General features: G+C 38.9%; 1 protein-coding gene and 1 pseudogene across 3 annotated transcripts; both read left to right on the forward strand.

Annotated features, from left to right (window-relative positions):
- Nucleotides 1-3,503: 3,503 nt before the first annotated feature.
- LOC149015933 (uncharacterized) lies at nt 3,504-9,979 on the forward strand. 2 transcript variants are annotated; one of them, XR_016173593.1, is made up of 5 exons: nt 3,504-3,657; nt 3,870-4,577; nt 5,288-5,443; nt 5,630-7,382; nt 9,211-9,979. XR_016173593.1 is itself a non-coding variant. In XM_089156863.1 (4 exons), exons 2-4 carry the CDS (start codon nt 4,023-4,025, stop codon nt 5,963-5,965), a joined length of 1,047 nt encoding a protein of 348 aa, XP_089012989.1. In that variant the 5' UTR covers nt 3,504-3,657; nt 3,870-4,022; the 3' UTR covers nt 5,966-8,034. The 2 variants fall into 2 exon arrangements, 1 of the variants encoding a protein (XP_089012989.1); XM_089156863.1 differs by lacking the exon at nt 9,211-9,979 and having other exon boundaries at nt 5,630-8,034.
- A 1,086-nt stretch (nt 9,980-11,065) lies between these two features.
- Nucleotides 11,066-18,987, forward strand: LOC149015934 (developmentally-regulated G protein 1-like; annotated as a pseudogene). Its single transcript, XR_016173578.1, has 8 exons — nt 11,066-11,140; nt 11,297-11,500; nt 11,722-11,778; nt 12,498-12,572; nt 14,216-14,335; nt 16,826-16,996; nt 17,441-17,577; nt 17,659-18,987. The product of XR_016173578.1 is annotated as a developmentally-regulated G protein 1-like (transcript).
- The last annotated feature ends 2,328 nt before the right edge of the window (nt 18,988-21,315 follow it).

Below are 21,315 nucleotides of genomic sequence, written 5' to 3' on the forward strand. Positions count from 1 at the left end.
TAGCATTTGTTGTCAATAGGGTTTGTCAATATATGCATTGCCCTACAATTGATGATTGGGTTGCTTATTCGTTATCTAAAAGAGACCCCATCCCACGGGATTCTATTTTGTCCCACAACTAATCTTTTTCTCAGTGCCTTTAGTGGCGCTGACTGGGCCGATTCAACTACTAATTGATGAACTACAAGTGGCTACTGTGTCTACTTGGGCCCTAACTTGATCTCTTGGAGTTCCAAGAAACAACCCATTTTCAACCACTCCTCTACAGAATTTGAGTACAAAGAGGTTGCTAATGCTTCAGCTAAGTTAATATGGTTACATCAGCTACTTACCATGCATGAATCAAACACATCGAGATTGACTATCATTTTGTTCGGGAACAAGTCGCCACAAAAAATCTTACAATCAGATTCGTTCCCACAGGAGACCAAATCATAGACATTCTCACCAAAGTCTTATCTGCTTTGAGATTCAAATTTTTAAAACCCAAGCTCATTGTCTGTTCCCAACCAATGACCTTGCAGGGGAGTGTAAAGGATAAGCCTCTGAATTCAAATTCAAATTCAATTCCATTGTAACTAACTCTATCCTCGATTGATCTTATCTCCAACCGATTAAGAAGAGTTTGAGTTATAGTTAAAGTGTCAACAAGTTGTAGAGTTTGATTGTAAACAAGTTGTAATTCAAATTCAAATATTCAAATTATAATTCAAATAATATTTATATACATCTCACTCACTAATATGAGTGTGGAAGAATTCTCTCTCAATTGAGTTCTCTCTCAAACGAAACTCTAACTAGTCGGACTAATATATTGGGTAACTCAAGGGATGACATTAATTTTAGTTGGAAACTCAAGAGGTGGCACTGAAAAATTCCCTTATTGTTTAGCATAGGATTCCTTTGAGTTTGGATCCTCTACCCCCGACAAGTTGAAGATTGTGCTTCCCTCACACCCCTTCCCCATATTTTTAAGAGAGGGGCCCACCTTTGCTTACTTACAATTCACTTTATTAATGCTCAAAGGTTGGTCTCCCTCATAAATATGTGGTGGGGTGATGTGAGGGAAGCACAATCCTTTACCCATCGATTCCAACTTGCTTCCTTTGAGGCTCAAAATTCTACTAAGCTAGTAAATTTTTTTAACTTGGGTTAAAAAATCTACGAAAAACATGCATTTTCTTGATTGAGATGAGCGTGTGTTTACTTATCTTTCAAGTTTAATGAGAGAGCAATCAGATAGCCTGCAAATGGGAATGGTAAGGGAACTTTGGTGGAAGAATAACAAGCAGAAAGGTATGAATTCGGTGAAATGGAAGAAAATGTACATGAGTAAACATCAAGGTGAAAAAAAACAGTTTCAGGGTATGAAAAAAACTGAACTTCCTGTACTTTCAAACCTTATGAAACCCAGTTTCAGTTCTCAGTTGGTCTGTATCAACTGTTTGAAATCAGAAACTTAGAATTCCTGATGTAGTTGTGATTGCCAGATGTAAGATTACAAAAAAGAATATGGGCTGAAATTATTAATCAGCATTTTTAGGCTTTCAAGATCCTGGGACTTTACAACTAACAAATAAGTTCTTGAGGCTAATCTTTGATGTAACTCAATCGTTATTAGGAATTTATTCCCCCCTACAATTGTTATGCTAGTCAGTGCACCATCATACATCTCTTTATCCATGGCCACATGTTGACATGACACCTTCGCTTCTCTAGTTTATCCAAATTCACTCTATAAGGACTCTTGTATTTCAATAAAGACCATGCGTATTTCCTTCTTTCCCTCTCAATATCTTTTTGTAAGTCTCCCAAGTAAGAAAATAGCTTCCATCTTGGATATTCCCGGCATGAAACTAATTCGGTTCTCCAAAATAGTAGTCTCCTTTCTCAAGTGGGTTTCATTGACCTTGCCCCCGCAATTTCATCATATGATTCATGAGTTGTATACCTCTATAAATGTCGCATCTCTGAGTATCACCTTTATTTTTCTAAATGGCAACCAGAACGCTTCTTTGCCATTCATTTGACATTTTCTTGTAGACTTGTACTCATAATCTTGCAAAACAGTTCGGTATCTAGGATAAACCACAGACTCCTAAGTTCTTTCACACTTCTATTAGGATTGTGTCTGGCAAGGTGCCTTGCCTACTCTCATGTTTCTTAGGATTCTTTAATTTGGGTGCTTAATTGTTTTTTTAATTGAATACATATCTACACCATGTGGTGTCAAGACGAAATACAAAATTGTTTGTTATTTCAACTAGTAGTGTTCCGGCAAATTGGAAATACAAAACTGAGTATTATGAGAATATCAAGAAGCTATGAAAGTGGAACAGAAATTGAAGTATCTGGCATGGAACATCTGAAAGTGAAACAGATTGTTTCTTTTGGTAGCAACAGAATGGTGCTGGGAATCCTCTCTGAGTATTCAGGAAGTCCTCTGTAAAGTGATGTAAGATTGATAAATCCACCTGACCTAGGACCTAGAGGTTCTATCAAGAGATTGTTTTCACTGATTGGGTTAAGTCGCAACTAACCCTAGGTTAAGGGAGAGAAAGCATGCTCTTTTTGGCTAGATATTTGACGGCATAAATAGAATTGGGAAATTAAAGTTTAGGTGAAATTATGACTAGATTTGATGCTTTATGAAGAAGTGAGTTGATAGGGAATGGTTGGATGTTCTTTGGTTGAGTGTCTACTGTAGTCATGGTGGTAAATAAACTATTTCAGGGGTTAAAGAACAAACTGTATCTAGAAATAATAAGACAACAAAAGAGAAGATGAGTAACTAGTTAGTTGTGTATGTAGCCAACTTGCTACTTTTCCTGCAAGAAACCTGATACCATGTTGTAAGCACAATTTTAACCTTGTGGGCCTTTTCTAAATTCTTTAAAGAAAGAAATAAAAGAAAAGAAGAAATAAATACAAATAAAAACTAAAAATGTAACTCAAGGGATCCCCACCTATTAATAAAACCCATTCTGGTTTTTAGAAGTACGTTCAGCTACTTAGGTTGTATTCATTTTTATTTTTTATTTTTTATGAATAATTAATTAAATTATCAAAAGCCAAAAGAGCACAAACAAAGGGATCATGGGGAGGGGAGAGTCCTAGTCAAGAAAGGGACAAGAAAGAAGCTGAGAGACTCTAAGAAATAAAAATCAATCTATTTCTTGGAGAATCTACGACAAGGGATGGGGGAAGAGATTGAAGTCTCGTAAAAACATCAAAGTAGATGGCATTCCAAATCATATCTCTAGAACGAGATTTGAAAGTTTATTTTCTCATGTTATGCTCCCACCAAAGATGGTGAATTGTGGCGGCAAAGACAAGCTTACCCACAAGGTCACATACTATTGGCCGAAACCACATTGTTCACGCCCCTACGGTGAACATACAACGAATCGGTTATGTATCGGTATCGATATCCATCCTGGATAGAATTGCCGATATGGCCGATCACATCTGATACTTCAAACTTGAACTAACACACACTATGGGACCGTTAACCATCCTGAAACCCTATCCCTGTTCGCAACTCCATTTCGTGGGTTCCCCAACCGTCGCCCCTTCCTGTAACCATTGAAGAGTTCAGCCGGTGCTATTGTTGCCGGCATTCACAAATCGGCGAAGAAGCCGCCGGAAGCTTACTGGGTAACCCCCTTTCCCTCTCTCTGTCTCTTTTGTTGTTCGTTGTTTTCGTCTTCTCGGTGTTACACTTGAATAGTAATATGTGAACTTTCTAGTTTAAGGTTTCTTTCTGGTTTTTTCATAAAATTGAATTTTCCTTACATAGTTATATTACTTCTTAGTTCTATAGTTTATGGCATTGTTAAATCCCTTCTATTTTCTCTTATACTCTCCAGAACAGAAGAATTGATGGTTTTCCAATAAAGACTTCCACGTTGAGTTGAAAAATCGAAGCTTGTGTACAGTTTGCGAAGTCTGAAGAACCCACAAATTCATTTTCAGGATCTGAGGGCTGAGACAGAGTTCTTGATTGTTTCTGGGGGTGAAGGATGAAGAAGATGATTGCACTAGGCTTTGAGGGTTCAGCCAACAAGATTGGTGTTGGTGTTGTAACCCTTGATGGCACCATCTTGTCAAACCCACGCCACACCTACATCACTCCTCCTGGACAGGGCTTTCTTCCTCGAGAGACTGCTCAACACCATCTCCAACATGTGCTTCCACTTGTGAAATCTGCATTGGAATCTGCTAAGATCACGCCGGATGAAATTGATTGCCTATGTTACACTAAGGGTCCTGGTATGGGTGCTCCTCTTCAGGTTTCTGCTGTGGTTGTCCGAATGCTTTCCCAGCTGTGGAAGAAACCAATTGTTGCTGTGAACCACTGTGTTGCTCACATTGAAATGGGGAGAGTTGTGACAGGGGCTAATGATCCGGTTGTGTTGTATGTTAGTGGTGGAAATACGCAGGTGATTGCGTATAGTGAGGGACGATATCGTATTTTTGGAGAGACCATTGACATTGCTGTTGGGAACTGTCTGGATAGGTTTGCTAGGGTTCTAACATTATCCAATGATCCAAGCCCGGGATACAACATTGAGCAGGTATTGACTTGGTGCAGTATATTATCTGAAGAATTAAATATGCATCTTTTATTTATGGATTTATGTTTTTTCATGCAAACCACTGTTTGTAGAATGGATATGTATGGTTTTTCAAGTTGGATTATTATGAAGTTGTACTGTGTGCCATTAATTGATATACGACAGTAGCTCATATGTGCGGCTTAGTTTGTGAAGGGAAAGAACCCACGAGTTCTCTTAATAGCGCTGGATCTTCCTTTTAATTTGTGTATTTGCATTAACTTCATCATGTCATTCTTTATACTGATTTTAACCTCCATGAACATTTAGATAAGGTTTGCTACATCACTACCCCATAGTCACATGGCATGGTGGATGTGCCTCAAAATTTGGATTGACAGACCCCAAGATTACTTGTTCACATAATCCTAGGATTACCAAGAAAAGGGTAGCCATACTTGAGGGCAGGTTATATGATTAAACTAGTATTGAAATCTAACGCATTACCAATCAAATCCTAGCTGTATCTATGCAATGGTCAGATTTGTCACATGAATATCAAGACTCAAGATGAACTTGTCTACCTTTAACCATGTAGAGTATCAAGCCATATATAATGTGCTGCTGCTAATTTACAGTAGTTTCAAAGTACGCCTGCTTGGATATATTATTCCCATAGAGAAACGGCTCTTTGTTCTGATGCTTATAGATTTTTTCTTTCTGTGCTCCAGCTTGCCAAGGAGGGAGTACAGTTTATCGAACTGCCTTATGTTGTCAAAGGGATGGATGTTTCATTTAGTGGGATACTGAGCTTTATCGAAGCCACTGCTGAGGAGAAACTCAAAAACAATGAGTGCACCCCTGCAGATTTGTGCTACTCCTTACAGGTAAGATTGTAGTTCCAATCCTTCCATCTACACTGATCTACAGAGTTGGTAACTAATAAGAAATATGAATGTTCTATAGCCAAAACTCAAAAGAATATTTATGAGTTGGGTACATATAAAAATCTAGCATTTGATCAGTGAAGACTAAGTAATGAAGATGCTTTAATGTTTTATGATGAACCATAGGAGACACTATTTGCAATGCTAGTGGAGATTACAGAGCGAGCAATGGCACACTGCGACAAGAAGGATGTTCTTATCGTGGGAGGTGTAGGATGCAATGAGCGGCTGCAAGAGATGATGAAAGTAATGTGCTCTGAGAGAGGTGGTCGGCTGTTCGCTACTGATGACAGGTACTGCATTGACAATGGAGCAATGATTGCATACACTGGTCTCCTAGCATATGCACATGGTATGATAACCCCTTTAGAGGAATCAACATTCACTCAGAGGTTCCGAACTGATGAGGTGCAAGCAATTTGGAGGGACAAACTCAAGGATTATGCCATTTCCAGCCAATAGCTTTTAGATGTGCATATTAGTCTGTGATTTTTATCGAGATGGTAGTTTGGTTTTTGTACAAGAATTCCTTATATTGTAATTGCCAGTTCAGTTAAAAGAGTATGCTACTTACTAGCTACTTTCAATCTCTGTGACGTTTATTATATGTTGCACGATACTGGATCTTTCTTGCCTAAGATTTTCTCTGTGCACAGCATGTGATGGAAGGTAATCCATGTTAAAACTTAAAACCAAGTAAGTGGCATCAAGTAGCACGTGAGAGCATTTCAGTCAAAAGTGAAGCTGAGGTTTCCTGTCTGTCATACAAAGTTGCAGGTGATTATGGGGCAGGGGAAGAATAAGAACACGAGGAGGAAAGGAAGAGAACAACAGCAGAGATGAGGAAGGCAGTCTTAAAAGCTCCTTTCTGAAGCTCACCAAGCATGTCCTGTCTGGAAAACCAGCCCAGCTGCCTTCTTTAAGCTGAGTTCCACAGATTGTCATGCCAAATTTTCCTGTGCTTGTGAACTTTGAACATATTCAATCATGGCAGCTGATGATTTTCGATGGATGTACAGTATATTTCGCCTTCTTTAAGCTGAGTTACTGTAACTCCATAGCAGACAGATCACTGTGTAACTCAGAGTACAAGTAAACTCACAAGCCATCTTCAAATGCCACACCAGTGGCATGATATGCAGATCTTTCTTTTTGGGTACTGCATGCTGAAATGTTCTAGAAGATGGAGGTTTTACTTTTCTTTGATGATGAACTTCTCCTTGCATTTAAGAGTGTTAAATACAAATGTACCCATTTCTGATTTTTGGCATATCCTATTTGTGCATGTGTGTGTGTGTCTGCGGATTTTGGGCTGGCCCTGTCGGTGAACCGTGATGATGGTGCTGCAAACATTGAATCTTTTGGCCACCCCCACTCATCTTTTTCTAAGTAGTTCTCAAATATTTCCATGAAAAGTTACAAGAAAATGTTTTATTAACATTTAAAAGATGCCTTCGTATGATTTAGCTGTTGATATAGCTGACCAATGCTATTCTTTTCCGTAATGCAATTTAAAAAGCAATATGCCACATTTCATTTATACTCAAACTTCATGATGCTGATTCTGATTTTGTACTAAATTATTTTATCATGAATTTACTGGGTCAGCATCAGAAATATCTGTATTTACTTGATTTTTTGTCAATCAGGTTCCATGTCTCAGCTTGATGTCTTTCATTTAGTCTCTTTTGTGTGTTTCTTGTCATCAAGTTCACTTGAACATTGTTTGACTGGCAGATTTGATGCCATGCTGGTGGAGTAAGGATGTTGATAATAATTCTTTTTTTTATCACATGTATATCCAGGAAAGATGGGTATCATAGAAAAAAATAAAAGAAATTGAAGTCGAAATGGCACAGACAGAAAAATAAAGCCACAGGTTATATTCTTTACTTTATTCATTACAAAGACAGCATCATTACCTCATCTTGGTTTATAACCTTATTTTTCTATTGTCTTTACGTGTCAAATTTTTTTCATTTCCATATAACATGTTCCCCGATGACCCTATCTAGATAAAGAGGGAAAGATCATTATCCTGGTCTGAAGTCTATGTATTCTTTTTAACAGCCTAAGACTATGCACCATAGATCATAGTTGGTTGAACGATAGTCCTATAGAATTTTTCTTTGAGCTATAAAGGAATACGTTGATCACATAAGACCTTGATGCTCCTCTCAACTTTTATCCACCCTATTGAATTCTTTGGGAAACCCAATTTTAGGGTTAGTGTTTCTAAGACGAATTCCCTAAAATTTAGGGTTTGCCTTCAAAGAAATTATGGGATGTTCTGGGCCTTTAAAGAAATTATGGGAAAGCTCTAGGGATAAAGTTAGGATTGATATGGATTGTTGACAAGTCACTCAAGGGAGGGTTTGAGATACCCAAAACTAATATGGGATTCAATAAAATAATGGGGGATGGAAAGTATTATTCCTAGGATCGGTAGACTAGAACATAATTAATTTTGAGATCAATATGGGTTGGATCTTGGAAACAAAAAATTTTCCTTTCTTCCTTGCACTTCCTCTTCCTTCCCTTTTCTTTCTTTTTTCTTTCTTTCTTTCTTCTTTTTCTTCCTTCATTCTTTTCTGTTTTCTGTTTCTGCTGCAAGGAAAAAGAGACAAAGTGGGGTCGAGAGGGTTAGGAGGGCAGGGAGGATGTCATAGGGCTGGGGAGGGTTGCCCTCCCAAAGGGATAGTAGGGGGTAAGGGAGGGAATAGGGGTGTCATGGGAGCCTGGGTATGCTGCTGCTCAGGTGCGGCAGCAGGGAAAGGGGGTTTGGGGGTCCCTGTGCAGAACAGGGGAGGGGCAGGGGAAGGTGAGGGAGGGGCTGGGTTGCTGGAATTGAAGGGAGAGGGGAAAGGGGTTAGGGCTTGCTCTACTTACTGGAACTGGTTGAACATTTGCTGGAAACTCTGAAGAAGAGTGCTAAACAGAGTTGTTGATCTGAAGAAAACTTTACTCAAAATCCGCCGTGGCCCCCTCAAACAGGAACCACGGCCCTCAAACTCGATATTCTTATTCAAATAGTCAGACTTAAGAAACTTAGAATTGGCTATCTATAGCCTACTAAAAGACTCCAAACTAATTGGGTTTCCTTTATAGATTAGGATACGCTTAATCATAACCGACCAAATAAATAATAAAAGATCTAATGGACGGACTCTAATTGACACATGCTGAAACTAAAATCTTAATTACTAAAGACTCTAATTGACACATGCTGGAATTAAAAACTTAAGACTCACATGCTGAAATTAGAAATTAGTCTAAGGGGGAATAAGGACAAAATTGCCCCCCCCCCCCCCCATGGTTTGGCCAGCCTAGGGAGGTTTCCCCCAGTGTGTGGGTTTTGGGCAAGGGGAGATTTTTGGTTCACATCATAACCAATTCTGTTTGAGCTGCTGGGTTCTACCAACAGTGACAATATTGCAGCCCCAGGCAACATGCAAAATTGCAGAATAGTGCCCATCCAAAGATTCTGTCCGAACAATTTTCATGACACTTTATTGTACAAGCATTATTGATGCTTTTGTCTGCTTTTAATGTTGTGGGCTTTGATTCCTTCCTTTCCCCTGAATAAGCTGCAAATTATGTCTGGATTTGTTGAATATAGATATCCTTCCACATGTGCTTAAATTCCTCCTGGTCTCTCCTTTCATAATTTTAGTGTTTGTTATTTTTCTGCATATTATATTGAACAGGGTTCTAGTGGGGCTGGAGAGGGTTTTGAAGTCACAAAATTTGGCCATGGGCGTGTTGCATTAATAGGATTTCCAAGGTTTGCTATATTTCAACGCTTACAATATGGTTTTATCTAAAGGTAGGCTTCCTACCTCTTGTTGTGATTGCTAGTCCACCCTGTTGAAAGGGCAAATGTTCTTCCCTGCCCTTGATTTGAGGCCAAGGGATGGCAAGACTTTTTATTTGAGATGACCATTGAACATTGAGATGTCAGGACCCTTATGGTTGTTGTGTGATCGTATATGTAACAGTAGGAAATCTAAAGGAATGCAGTTTTTTAAGATGTGCCAATATTGGTAACGTTGTGCTTTAATTGAATGATCAAAACAGTAGCCAATCAAGATCTTTACACAGAATTAATTCCAGCTTTGGAAAGATTATCAGTAATTCAAAATCAAATGGTAAGTAGAACTGAACTAAAAATTATATATTAATGATAAAACTAGGATAACAGTATAACAATAGGGGAAGAATTGTAAATTCACAATAGGAATAAATATGCAGAACAGTTCAAAACTAAGTTTTTCTTTGGTCTTCTGTTGTTAAATTTAACTGATGCAACCAATGGTTCTATTTAAGTGACTTTAATGTTAACTTTGGGGGCTGGATTAGGACCCTGGTCAAGCTCTGCTTCAGTTTCCTAGCCAATTCAAGTTATGGTTAGGCCTTTCCCTTTTAGTATTAGGAGTTTATTTTTTGAGTCTTATATATCCATTTCATGTCAAAACAGATCTTTATTTGTAGATTGGGTCCTTTAGAGAGCCCTCCCTTTCCTTTCTTAAGAAAGATTATTCCTGTCTTTGTTTATGTCTTGGGTTGGAACAAATTACTTTAATTCGGCCCGCCTACGGATCAGTCGACATTTTTCACAAATTTTACGGGCTTCTCGGTAGGCTTCCCCCAAGGTGACGCCAATTGTCTGCCAGGATGAAATGTGATTGTGGTTCTCATGACTGTGAGGTGATGCAAGGCAGTTTAGGGCATTTGGAATGCTTAGGCGACAAGGTGCCCACCTAGGCAGTTAATGCATTCTAATGTATAGCTATGTTATAGCTCAAAAAGCTAACACTAAGCCACCTCAAATCAACCAAAATATTATAATAATAATAATAAATAATTAAATAATTAAATAAGTAAAATAATATTAAAAAAAATAATAATAAAAAAAAAAAAAAAAAAATAATACATCAGGATTCTCTTACTTAGTGATTCACTGAGTCTTATTAAGTATATTAGGAAAAATAACTAATTATTATCATCAGTTATTCAACTATAGATGTTAAGAAAATGGAATCCAGGATATGACTCCCAATTGTCTAGGGTGCCCATTGTAAAAAAACAATCCACTAATCACCATTCTGTTATCTAGAATTTAGATAATAAGCAGCAGCATGCAAGCATCATTGGACCAAATTTTAAACAAAAAAAAAAAAAAAAAAAAAAAAAAAAGGGAAGAAGAAGAAGATAAAAACATGAGCAGGGGCAAAATACTGACAAGTCATTGAGTATTTGAGGTACTTGTATTTATTTTCTGTTCATGTAGATGAGAAGCATCTTTGCAGCACTTAACTCCTTTGAATTGCTGACCCAAAGGAGAAGAAGAAAAACCAGCTCAGGTAATGCTGTGTTGATATCGTTGGCTGGAAATATGAGTGTGGGAAACATAAAAAGGGAAACTGTGAAACTGAGACAATGAAGAAAAAGAAAAAGAGAAAATATAAATAAAACTTACCTGAGCTTTCTGTTGTAGACGCTGGAGTAGGAAGAATAAAACCACCTGCAGGTATTGCCATGGTGATGTTGCTGGCTTGAGATATGAAAGGATGGGGAAAAGACAAGTGTGAAAATGGGAAGAAGGAAGAAGATGGTGCCAGAATGTCAGAGGCTGTTGTACTGCTACCTATCCCTTGTTGGCCTTTGAAGTTAGTGTTTATACTTCCATATGGGATCATTCTCTAATGCAATTGCATTGAAAAAAAGGTTTTATTCATTTTGTTGGTTATTGTAGAAACTGCATGGTTGTGATTCCCTTATCTTTGCAGATAGCTGAACTTACATTTTGTTGGCAGTGTGGGGAAGTCGACACTTTTAACACAGTTGACGGGGACACATTCTGAAGCTGCATCCTATGAGTTCACAACACTCACGTGTATTCCTGGTATTATCCATTACAATGATACTAAAATTCAACTTCTTGATCTTCCTGGAATCATTGAAGGTGCTTCAGAAGGCAAGGGGCGTGTTAGGCAGGTAGACAACCTAAGCAATTCTTTGAAGTCATTATTTGGTTATGTAGCAACTTTTGTATAGACTCACATCAGTTCTCTCTAGCATCTCCTGTCTCTTGCCCTATGACAGTAGAGATGATCTCTATAGAGAAACTAAATGTTGCTCTAATTTGTTATATTTGTCTAATTGAAAAATTTTACCTTTGAAATTTCCAAAATTTGATGTGAAGTCTCATCTGACAGGTTATTGCAGTGTCCCAGTCATCAGACATTGTGCTGATGGTTCTTGATGCTTCTAAAGTAAGTTTAGTTTTTTAGCTCCCTATAACTGTTACGTGTGTATTCAAAACAGTGTTTTAATTTCTATTTTCACCTTCTAGCACCAACAACACCTCCTTTATTATTTAAGAATTCACAGACAAGATGACTTCAGAGTCCAGATGCATGGCCTGTGGGTGCTTCTTACCCAGACAGGTGTCCTGGAATTTTGTATTTGTTTATATTATTTTGTATATCTTCATTTACTATTTAAATTGTTGTATTTTGTGGACTGCAGCTCCTAGATGCATATGCTTTTGCTTTAATTGGTTTACTTTGTATCCTGTAGCTTCATTCATTCTTTATTTTCTTTTAAGAATGAAAAAGACTAACTTTTAGATCTTTTTGGGGAAATTTTTTAATGAATCAGTGCCTTTAAGTACATTATGTTGCAAGGTTATTCTCTTTCCCCTCATGCAAACTTGGATGGGTACCAGCGGCCCATGTGATTCAGTGGCTCCAGCCATCTCAGTGGTCAAGTTTTAGCATGAAAAAAGCATACGAAGTGGTTAAAAGCTAGTCTGGAATTTCGTAAATTTGCAAGAATGCAATTTCACTATAATGGAATCTGGTATAGTTGAATATATTGAGCCAGACAACTGGTGTACTTTTCAACAATCAGCTTTGATGTGTTCCTTGAAATTTCTGCCTGTTTTTCATCTTATTCCTCCCTTGTGGTCCCCAATTATTGTTTGCTGCAGAGTGAGGGTCACCGCCAAATACTGACAAGAGAGCTGTAAGCTGTAGGCTTGCGCTTTAACAAGAGACCACCTCAAGTAAGACTATCCCTTTAAAGATGTTTGGTGATTGGCTATATATATTTTTTTTTTTTAAATACTCATGTAATAATTATTTATTTAAATGGAATGGAAAATAACGAATTGAAGCTTGAGCTTGTGTGTGCATGTGCACTTTTCCTGCTCCTTACTGATTTTTCTTCTCCTTCCCTTGGCAACTCTAATTCTTCTTAGGTTTCCCCTCTGCCCTCTTCACCCACCCCTTTCCTTCTTCTTTCCTTTTTTGCCATTACGAACTAAGATAGAAGCATATTTGAAATGTGTAACTAGAGTGAAATAGAAAGTAACTACCTATCAGGTTTGGAAACTAAAGTGAAACCTGCATTAACATTGGATGGAATTAGAAACTGTAACTGAGTCCTGTTTAATGGTAGAAGTTCAAACAACCCTCACTAGAACCAGTGGTTGATGTTGATAAAGGCTCTTAGAACCAACGGTGGGATGTAGAGTTCAGAAACTGATCTTAATAAATAATGACAGAGAAGACAGAGAAAAAGGTAGAAGATCAAGTAGATAGAAGAAGGAAGGATATGTTAGGTCTCTCACCTAACTGTAGAAGAGATCCCACCTTGGTTTGCCTACTGTTTCCCACAGTAAAGCAGTTCTGAATTATACAAACCCATGCTTTGTCTTACAGAAATCACAAGCTCAAGGCTGATTTTTTCCTTAGATTGTTGGCAGTGGCTATAGGATCCCGTACTCCTTAATAACACCATGGAAACAAGAAAAATAGTAAATCTTTATGTATGGTTGTGTAAATTCCTTACTACTTGAGTCTCTTTTGAAATTTGAAGTTAGCATTACAAAATAAAAACCAATTTATAGATCCTGTCTAAGAGTTGAATCCCTAATGTTTGGGCTTGTAGACATTAATCCATAAATATAAAGCTCATGCCACCTGTAACCCATTGAGTACTCAAATTAGCGTATAAATCCATTATCGGTCCAGTTTGATGGCCTGGGTTGCTTCCGACCTTTCTGTTCTTTTGAACTTGTCTCAACGAATTCTAGCATCTAGGTTCAAATAAGAGAGTGATTACTAACTCCATACTTACATGGAATGACACTGCTTTTATATTGAGCTTTCACTGGCACCCGACCACTGTTTTCTGTTGCTTCCCCCCAACCCGCTTCTTTTGGATGAACTAATTTTTACATTACCAAAAAGAGAGGAAAAAAAGGGTGGAGCACTGTTTTTTTTATTTTCTTCCAGTTGGGAAGGGGGGAGGGCAAGGCTCGGACAAGAAGGGCTGAATACCAGCAAAGGGAAGAGGCAAGAGCTAGTTATATTAAAAAAAAGAAAAGATAAGACCTACAATAAAACAGAGGCTAATGGGGAAGGGGAGCCACCAACCGAAGCTAGACACAACGAAGTGCTTTATTCAGGATTGGGGGTTCGACAACATATGACATGATCTCTAATTTTCTGACTTACTTCGATCCTCTGAACTTAAGTTAAATTAATGCATTTGAGATGTCATCTTGACCCTTTGGGAGGGGTTGGAGACCAATACATGCTAATAGCTTTTTTTAGGTAATCAATACATGCTAATAGCTACAAAAGAGAATTTGTTCATTACTCTCTAGGACTTACTATGTTCATGCTTTTTATATCTCTGTAGATATACTTCAAGAAGAAAAAGACTGGGGGCATTTCTTTTAACAGCACACTACAATTGACTCATGTAGATGAGAAACTTTGCTACCAAATTCTTCATGAATACAAGATACACAATGTAGAGGTACCTTCCTTTTTTTATATTTTTTATTTCCATTTTCTCTATCAGGGAAATAATTCCACAATTTCGGTTAAGTGCATAAAAAAAGGAATCACAGGAGCTTGTTCTGAGGTTTCTGATATGTGAGTTTCTAATGTTTTATGGCCTTGTCTTGCAACTTCTTGCGGTAAAAGAGTCATTTTCATAGTTTTTTTTGGATGAATAAATAAATATATTAAACAACAAGAAACAAGAAAACGTCTTTAAGCGGAAGATTGAAAAGAGGAACTAAGACCCCAGGGGACAACAATAAGCCTGTTCCTTGGGTATCGTCAACAGAGGGATGGGGGCAAGGCTAACAGTCTAGAAAATACATCAAAATAGATGGCATTCCAAATCCTATCTATAGAGCGGGAATTGGAAGTCCATCTTCAAAGATTGTGCTTCCACCAAAGGTGATGAATCAAGACACTATACACTAGCTTACCAATCCGATCTCAAATGGAAGAACCTGAAAAGTTTCTCAAAATCCAAGACCAATCTCGAAAAAACCCATATGATCGCCTTGAGCGGGGCCAAATGGAAGCAAAGGCTTTTCCCTTGATAGATCTGGAGGAGGGGCAAGAAAAGAAAAGGTGCTCAAGGTTTTCCAGACCGTTCCAACAGAGGATGCAGTTGAGGTTAGCGGGGATGTGGCGGTTAATGAGAAAGGATTGGGCATGGTTGAGGGCTCTCTAGAGGGTAAGGGAGTGACGGGGGATGAAGCCTTTGAACCAAACCAATGGAGGCTAGGGGGGCTTAGGGCTATGGGCTCTGAAGAGGTTCCAAGCTAATGAAGTGGTGAAGGTTTTGGAGGTGGAGGGGAGCCAAATGGTGAGGTCTCTAGTTGAGCTAAAGGGATTGGGGGGGGGGGAGATTCCCAAACCTATGTGAGAATGGGGAGAGGGTGTTGAGTCCAAGACCCATTTGAGATGAAATTTGACAAGAGCGTGGATTTGGGGATACGAGTGTCATAAACAATGTGAAGACTAAAGTGGTTATAGAGAATGCCCAATGGATGCCACGGATCAAACCAGAAGGAAGTACAGGAGCTAGTGGAGATGGAGGTAGAAATAGCTGAGACGGCACATGGCTGCAACAAAAGGATTTTCCTCCAGACCCAAGAAGGGTTGGAAGGCATGGAACAGTCTAGAGGGAGTTAGACAAGAGATGGAAAGAGTAGACATACCTTACCCAGATCGAACATGCTTTGCGGCAATTTTCCAAATGAGTTTGAGAAGGCAAGCTAGGTTAACATCAACGATCCGGCGGATTCCAAGGCCTCCTTTAAAGGTAGGGTGGCAGATGAAGGACCAACTGATCAGATGGATAAAGCGCGAGGCTTCGTGCCCCTTCCAAAGGAAAACTCAGAATAAGGACTCCATAGCATGGATGGTAGATTTGGGAATAGAGAAAATTCCGCACCAATAGAGGTAGGTGGACTGAAGCAAAGAGCTGATGAGGACCACTCTTCCAGCAAAGGATAGAAGCTTACCCTTCTAGAGTTGCAGCTTCCTACGGATATTGTCAAGCATGGGGAGGCAGTGGTGACGAGTGAGTCTACCCAAAATGAGCAGGAGACCAAGATAGGTCACAGGAAAGGATCTTGGCTTGAAGCCCGAGAGGAGGAGGAGAGTGGCTCGAAGATGGTCATGGACACTAGAGAGGAATAAGGTGGACTTGTTGAGATTGACTTGAAGGCCAGAGAGGAACTCAAACTGCGAGAGGGCTGAGAGGATGGATGATATGGAGAGATGATCCGCTTTAGAGAAAATTATAAGATCGTCAACAAAAGCAAGATGGGAGATATTAAGGGACCTGCACTTGGTGTCCATGCACCTTAGTTGCATAGGCAGATGCTTTCGACACCTTTGTTGTCCTTTGTCTGGGTCCCCCTTCAACACTTTGGGTTGTCTAGACATGGTGACAGCTACTGTCCTTTTCTAGATAATCTTGTCGGTTCAATTGTATTCTTGATACGAGGATTTTCCTCATTATCCTGTAATATTTATTTCTATATTTAGTGAATGTCAGCTTCCTGGCCAAAGCAGGTGCTACCTTTTGTATTATTGGAAGTGGATCAAGATATTTTGAATAGCTATAAGTAGGCTCCTATTTCACCCAAGGACTTCAAGCTGTTGGGAATCTAGTAGGCATGCTGAGACAAAAAGATTCCTGAAAATGAAAATATGTTCTTCCTCGTATAAAATGCCTCCTGGTTCCTTTGAATTCTAGGAACTATTCATCTGATTTAGCCGATTCACAATGCTGGTGTATTCTGATGTTACTGCTCTATATGGCTAGTGTGCTGTCCTGTAATTGATCCATATTTTTCTTTGGCCATTGACCTCGTATAACTTTGTTTTGGTAACATTGCGATTAACTTGTGAATTGGTTAAAAACTTTAGGCGTTATTATGAACAATATATGGCTTACCTGTCTGAATCTCATGTCTTTTGTTGATTTCAACTGTAGGTGTTATTCCGTGAAGATGCCACAGTGGATGATCTCATTGATGTAATTGAGGGAAACCGTAAGTACATGAAGTGTATATATGTCTACAACAAAATTGATGTTGTTGGTATTGATGATGTTGACAGACTAGCTCGGCAGCCAAATTCAATTGTCATTGGTTGCAACCTGAGGGTAAGTTCTGCTAAGAGATTAGTAGTTCCGCAGGGGTCTTTATGTTGTTGAGCCTTTGTTTGTAATTCACTCATTAGCATGTCCTTACTTGTATATACATCATATTTAGTGTTACAAAATGTTCCGCTCCAAGAATAGAGATGTATTCTGTTCTCTCTAAACGTGGCTGTGTTCTTTTCTCTCCGTTCTTTCTTTCTTCTCACTTTATGGGCTAGGAGGCAGTGACTTCAGGTTTTAATACTGTCACATGGTATTAGAGCATTGATTTCAGTACCTGCTCTTTTCTTCCATCATTGATTCAAGTTATTGTTGAGATTCTTCTCTATTTTACCTGAGTGATTCTATGTAGAGGACAAAAGAGTAACATGGAAATTGCATTGTCATGACGTTTCATATTATTGTTTGAGAAGCATTCACATGCATTTTTTTTAATTTTTTGAACAGCTGAATTTAGACAGACTACTGGCAAAGATGTGGGAGGCAATGGGGCTTGTAAGAGTATACACAAAGCCACAAGGGCAGCAGCCTGATTTTGAAGAACCTGTAGTTCTTTCTTCTGCAAGAATCTGTCATGTGCTTGAGTAAGTTTTTTTTTGGTTGTCAGACATTCGGTGAAGAAGGTTGTCCTTATTGAACTGAGCTTCTCTGTTGTCTGATTTTAGGATAGAGGTGGCTGTACGGTAGAGACTTCTGTAATCACATACATAGAAGTTTGGTGAAGGAGGTGAAATACGTGCTTGTATGGGGCACAAGTGCAAGGCACTATCCACAGCATTGTGGCCTTTCTCATGTTCTCCAAGATGAGGATGTGGTTCAGATTGTGAAGGAAAAGGATGTGTTTCTTTGTGGCATTTCACATGTTATCCAGGCTGTCTTCGTAAAATTCATTGTGTTTCGAAATGGTGAAAAACAAGGTTTGTTATTGTAGTTTAACTTGTTACTGGGTAAAGTTAAACCAGCTTTGTGATTGTAGTTTGACTTGTTACTTGGTGAAGTTAGACCAGCTATGTAATTGTCGTATGACTTGTTACTCAGTGAAGTTTAACATAACTTGCAACTTGAACTGTCATCTTGGTTGAAAAGGTGCAGTTTTAGTTGTTCTGTTCGTTTCAAAGTGGAATTAATTATTTGCCAAGTTCAAACGTTCGGTAACTCTATGGTGGATAGCTGTTTCTTAATTTCTTTGTGCTCTTCTACCCATATCGGACGAATTTCTGATATTATGTACGATTTATTCTTTTCAGGAGAAGGAAGCAGAGGGAGGGAGAGGTCGGTTAAGTCACACTCCAATGCTCCTGCTCGAATATCTGACAGAGAAAAGAAAGCTCCATTGAAGACTTGATTGTAACAGCATACCTGGTCCATAAAAATTTGTTAAGGAAGTCTACTTCTGTGTGATTGTCCTTGAATAATGATAAACGGTTAGAAGCATCATTTGTTCGAGGGAATGGTAAAGCTATCAAGGTACCAATAGTGATGGAGCATCGTTAAGTTTTCTCCTAGGATGAGCTATAATCAAAGGTGACCACTTCATTTTCAGATGTGTTCGTCTATTTCAGATGGAACTTTTGAGAGAATGTTTTGCTGGGTTCCCAAAGTTTTTTTACAATAGTTTGGGCACCTTTGTTGGGCAAATGTTTCCAGATCAGATGGGGCTAGATGTTGTGGATGGATATAATGTCAAGTTTCCAGTGGATTTATAGACAGCTGACTACAGGAATAAACAAAGAACCTAAAATACCTTATGTGGCTGCTTTTTTGAAAAAGAAGCTCTTCCCAGATACTCTTGATTTTCTCTGTTGGTTGTGATCATTGTGTAATTTGGAGACTAAAATATTAGAAGGTTGCATTAGATTAATAGATGCTAGTAAGGGTTCTTTCATTGCCAATGACATAAAGGTATGAAGCAGCAACAACCTTCTATCTTTCTCCATTTATCAGAACCCAATTGGATTGGGAAACTGCATAGGCATTTTGGGTGGTGTGTATTCTCTCCCCCTTTCAATAAGTTGAATGGTTTTATAAACGATTGCAGTCAGGATTCCCGTTTCCTCAAAGTCTGCATGATATACTGATCATAGAGGTGTCCATGCACACTGAACAAAAATTAACCATGTTAGGTGCAAATCTAATAGCAAAAAATTTAAGGTCTCCTCGCTGGAATTTGAGATGCCCCAACAGAACCTCAAAATACCATGTTCATTGAAACGTTAGGCAAGACAGCCTTAAGCAGGTAAGAATATGTGGAAAACATGGAGAACCCTCTTCTGTAGCATTCCTTCCCAAGGTTGGACTTGATCAATTAATGCACAACACTTGCAGTGTACATTGAGATCTCGCTGTCCGTTTCTAAAGAGTATTAACACACATTTTTGTGAAATGGACGGTCAAGATTAAAATTTCGGTCTACATCTCAATCTCGAGCCCAAGCATGACCTTATTGCCAGGCTTGCAGCAGCTCAAGTGGCCGTTTAAGAAGATTTCAAGTGGAAAGATCTGTAGATCAAGTAATGTTGTATGTAACCTTGTGCAGGAGATGTAAATTGGTTTGTTAATGCAGATAGGATTCTTATTTGTATGACATTTTCTGTTTTGATAATCTGAGAAGTACTGGACAATTTCTGCCAATAAAAAAAATAAATTTAAAATAGAGCTTTCATGAATTTCTTTCAAAAATGAATTTTTGTTACTACTTTACCAGTCTTTGACCTTTGTTATCTCAATTCTACAGAGGAAAAAAAAAAGGAACTACTTGGCTCTCTCAATGATAATGTTAGAGATAAAAAGACTAGTCTAACAAGACTCTCAGTAAAACTCAGTGTCATGAACCTAGTAGTTTGAAGTCCATCAATTTCCAAATTCCTCTTGCTATTGTTCTTGGTGCTGTGCAAAACTAGGTTCCCATTACGCTGCAACAGAATCTCATCATCGTTCCATTGTCATATTACTGGTGTATAATTCCAAGGATTTCCTAATCCACTATTCCAACTATCGAGATGATCAAGATCTATGGTTCCACGTATACTCCAAGGTTCTTGAACACCAGTTTCCTTCATCACCCACATCTCAACTAGGCAAAAACTTTCTTCTGGTTTTTTACAGAAAACAGAAAGATGGCTTCCTCCCATCTCATAAAGACGTAGATAATTCCTTAATACGGGAAGTGATGGTAACTCTGTTCGCACCTCATGTACTAGATTAAACGAGTATATTTTCTTCCTTGAACATGATATCCAATGAGAAACCCCATTGATAACTATGGCCAAGTGTTGTGACCTTTCTTAGAAATCAGAAGAATGTAGAACAGAGAAGCAGAAAAGGAAGAAACAGAGAAAAGGAACTTTAAGGATAATAGGGAAATAAATTCTTCTCCACATTAGGGTTGCCTTCTTGGGATTTATACAATCTCTTACGCTACTGCTTGCCTTACATCTAAGAATGCAAATCGATTTCTCCATAACCATTGTTCCCTTCAGATCTTGACATTTGGCAGCTTTTACTCATTTAGCATATTCCTTCAAATACCCTGGTGTTTGTGTTACTCTTCCTGAACGGCGTGGTGCTTCTGGAGTCTTCTCACCTCCTGCCATGGTGTCCTTGAGCTGTCCCTCCAGCGTGGCCTCCTTGCTGTCATTTCCAGCGTGGATCACAACATTACCTTCCTGTGGCAGAACAACCTTGTCCTCAAGGTTGAAGGTGGGGAATTGCTGTTGAAAAGAGGTGGCATCCTCCCATGTTGCATCCTCTTGGAGATAACCTTCCCACTGAACCAAGATTTGAGGCCTATGGTGGCGCCCATGAATGATGGTGCGTTGCTGTAATATACGCTGAGGAACTGGTGTTGTAGGCGGAAGTGGCAGAAATTCGGTTGTGTCAGGGTGTTCTCCAAAGTGGGGCTTGAGCAAACTAACGTGGAAGACAGGGTGGATTTGTGAGTGCTCGGGTAAGGAGAGTTTATAGGCTACCTGTCCCACCTTTTCCACCACTTGGAATGGGCCAAAGTAACGGCTAGATAATTTTGGATGCATTCGCTGGGCAACCGATGTCTGCCTATAGGGCTGAAGCTTTACATACACCCAATCACCCACAGAAAACTGCCGCTCTAAGCGTTTCGAATCCACATAATTCTTCATGCGTGCTTGAGCTCTGACCAAGTTGGTCTTCAAAGTAGCTATCACTTGATCTCTGCTCATGAGTTCATCTTCAACAGCGGCATTGGCAGTGCTGCTAGGGATGTAACGGATCAGTGTTGGAGGAGGTCTGCCATAGAGTGCTTGAAATGGTGTGGTTCCAATGGCTGTATGAAACGAGGTATTGTA

This window comes from Hakea prostrata, chromosome 5, assembly GCF_041222555.1.
Source record: "Hakea prostrata isolate BN-2017 chromosome 5, UWA_Hpros_2, whole genome shotgun sequence".
NCBI classification, from domain to species: domain Eukaryota; kingdom Viridiplantae; phylum Streptophyta; class Magnoliopsida; order Proteales; family Proteaceae; genus Hakea; species Hakea prostrata.

Coding starts and splice junctions, on each gene's coding strand:
- LOC149015933 (XM_089156863.1), top strand. CDS start 4,023: ATGAAGAAGATGATTGCACTAGGCTTTGAGGGTTCAGCCAACAAGATT. Junction 4,578..5,287: donor CGGGATACAACATTGAGCAG/GTATTGACTTGG, acceptor TCTGTGCTCCAG/CTTGCCAAGGAGGGAGTACA. Junction 5,444..5,629: donor ATTTGTGCTACTCCTTACAG/GTAAGATTGTAG, acceptor GATGAACCATAG/GAGACACTATTTGCAATGCT.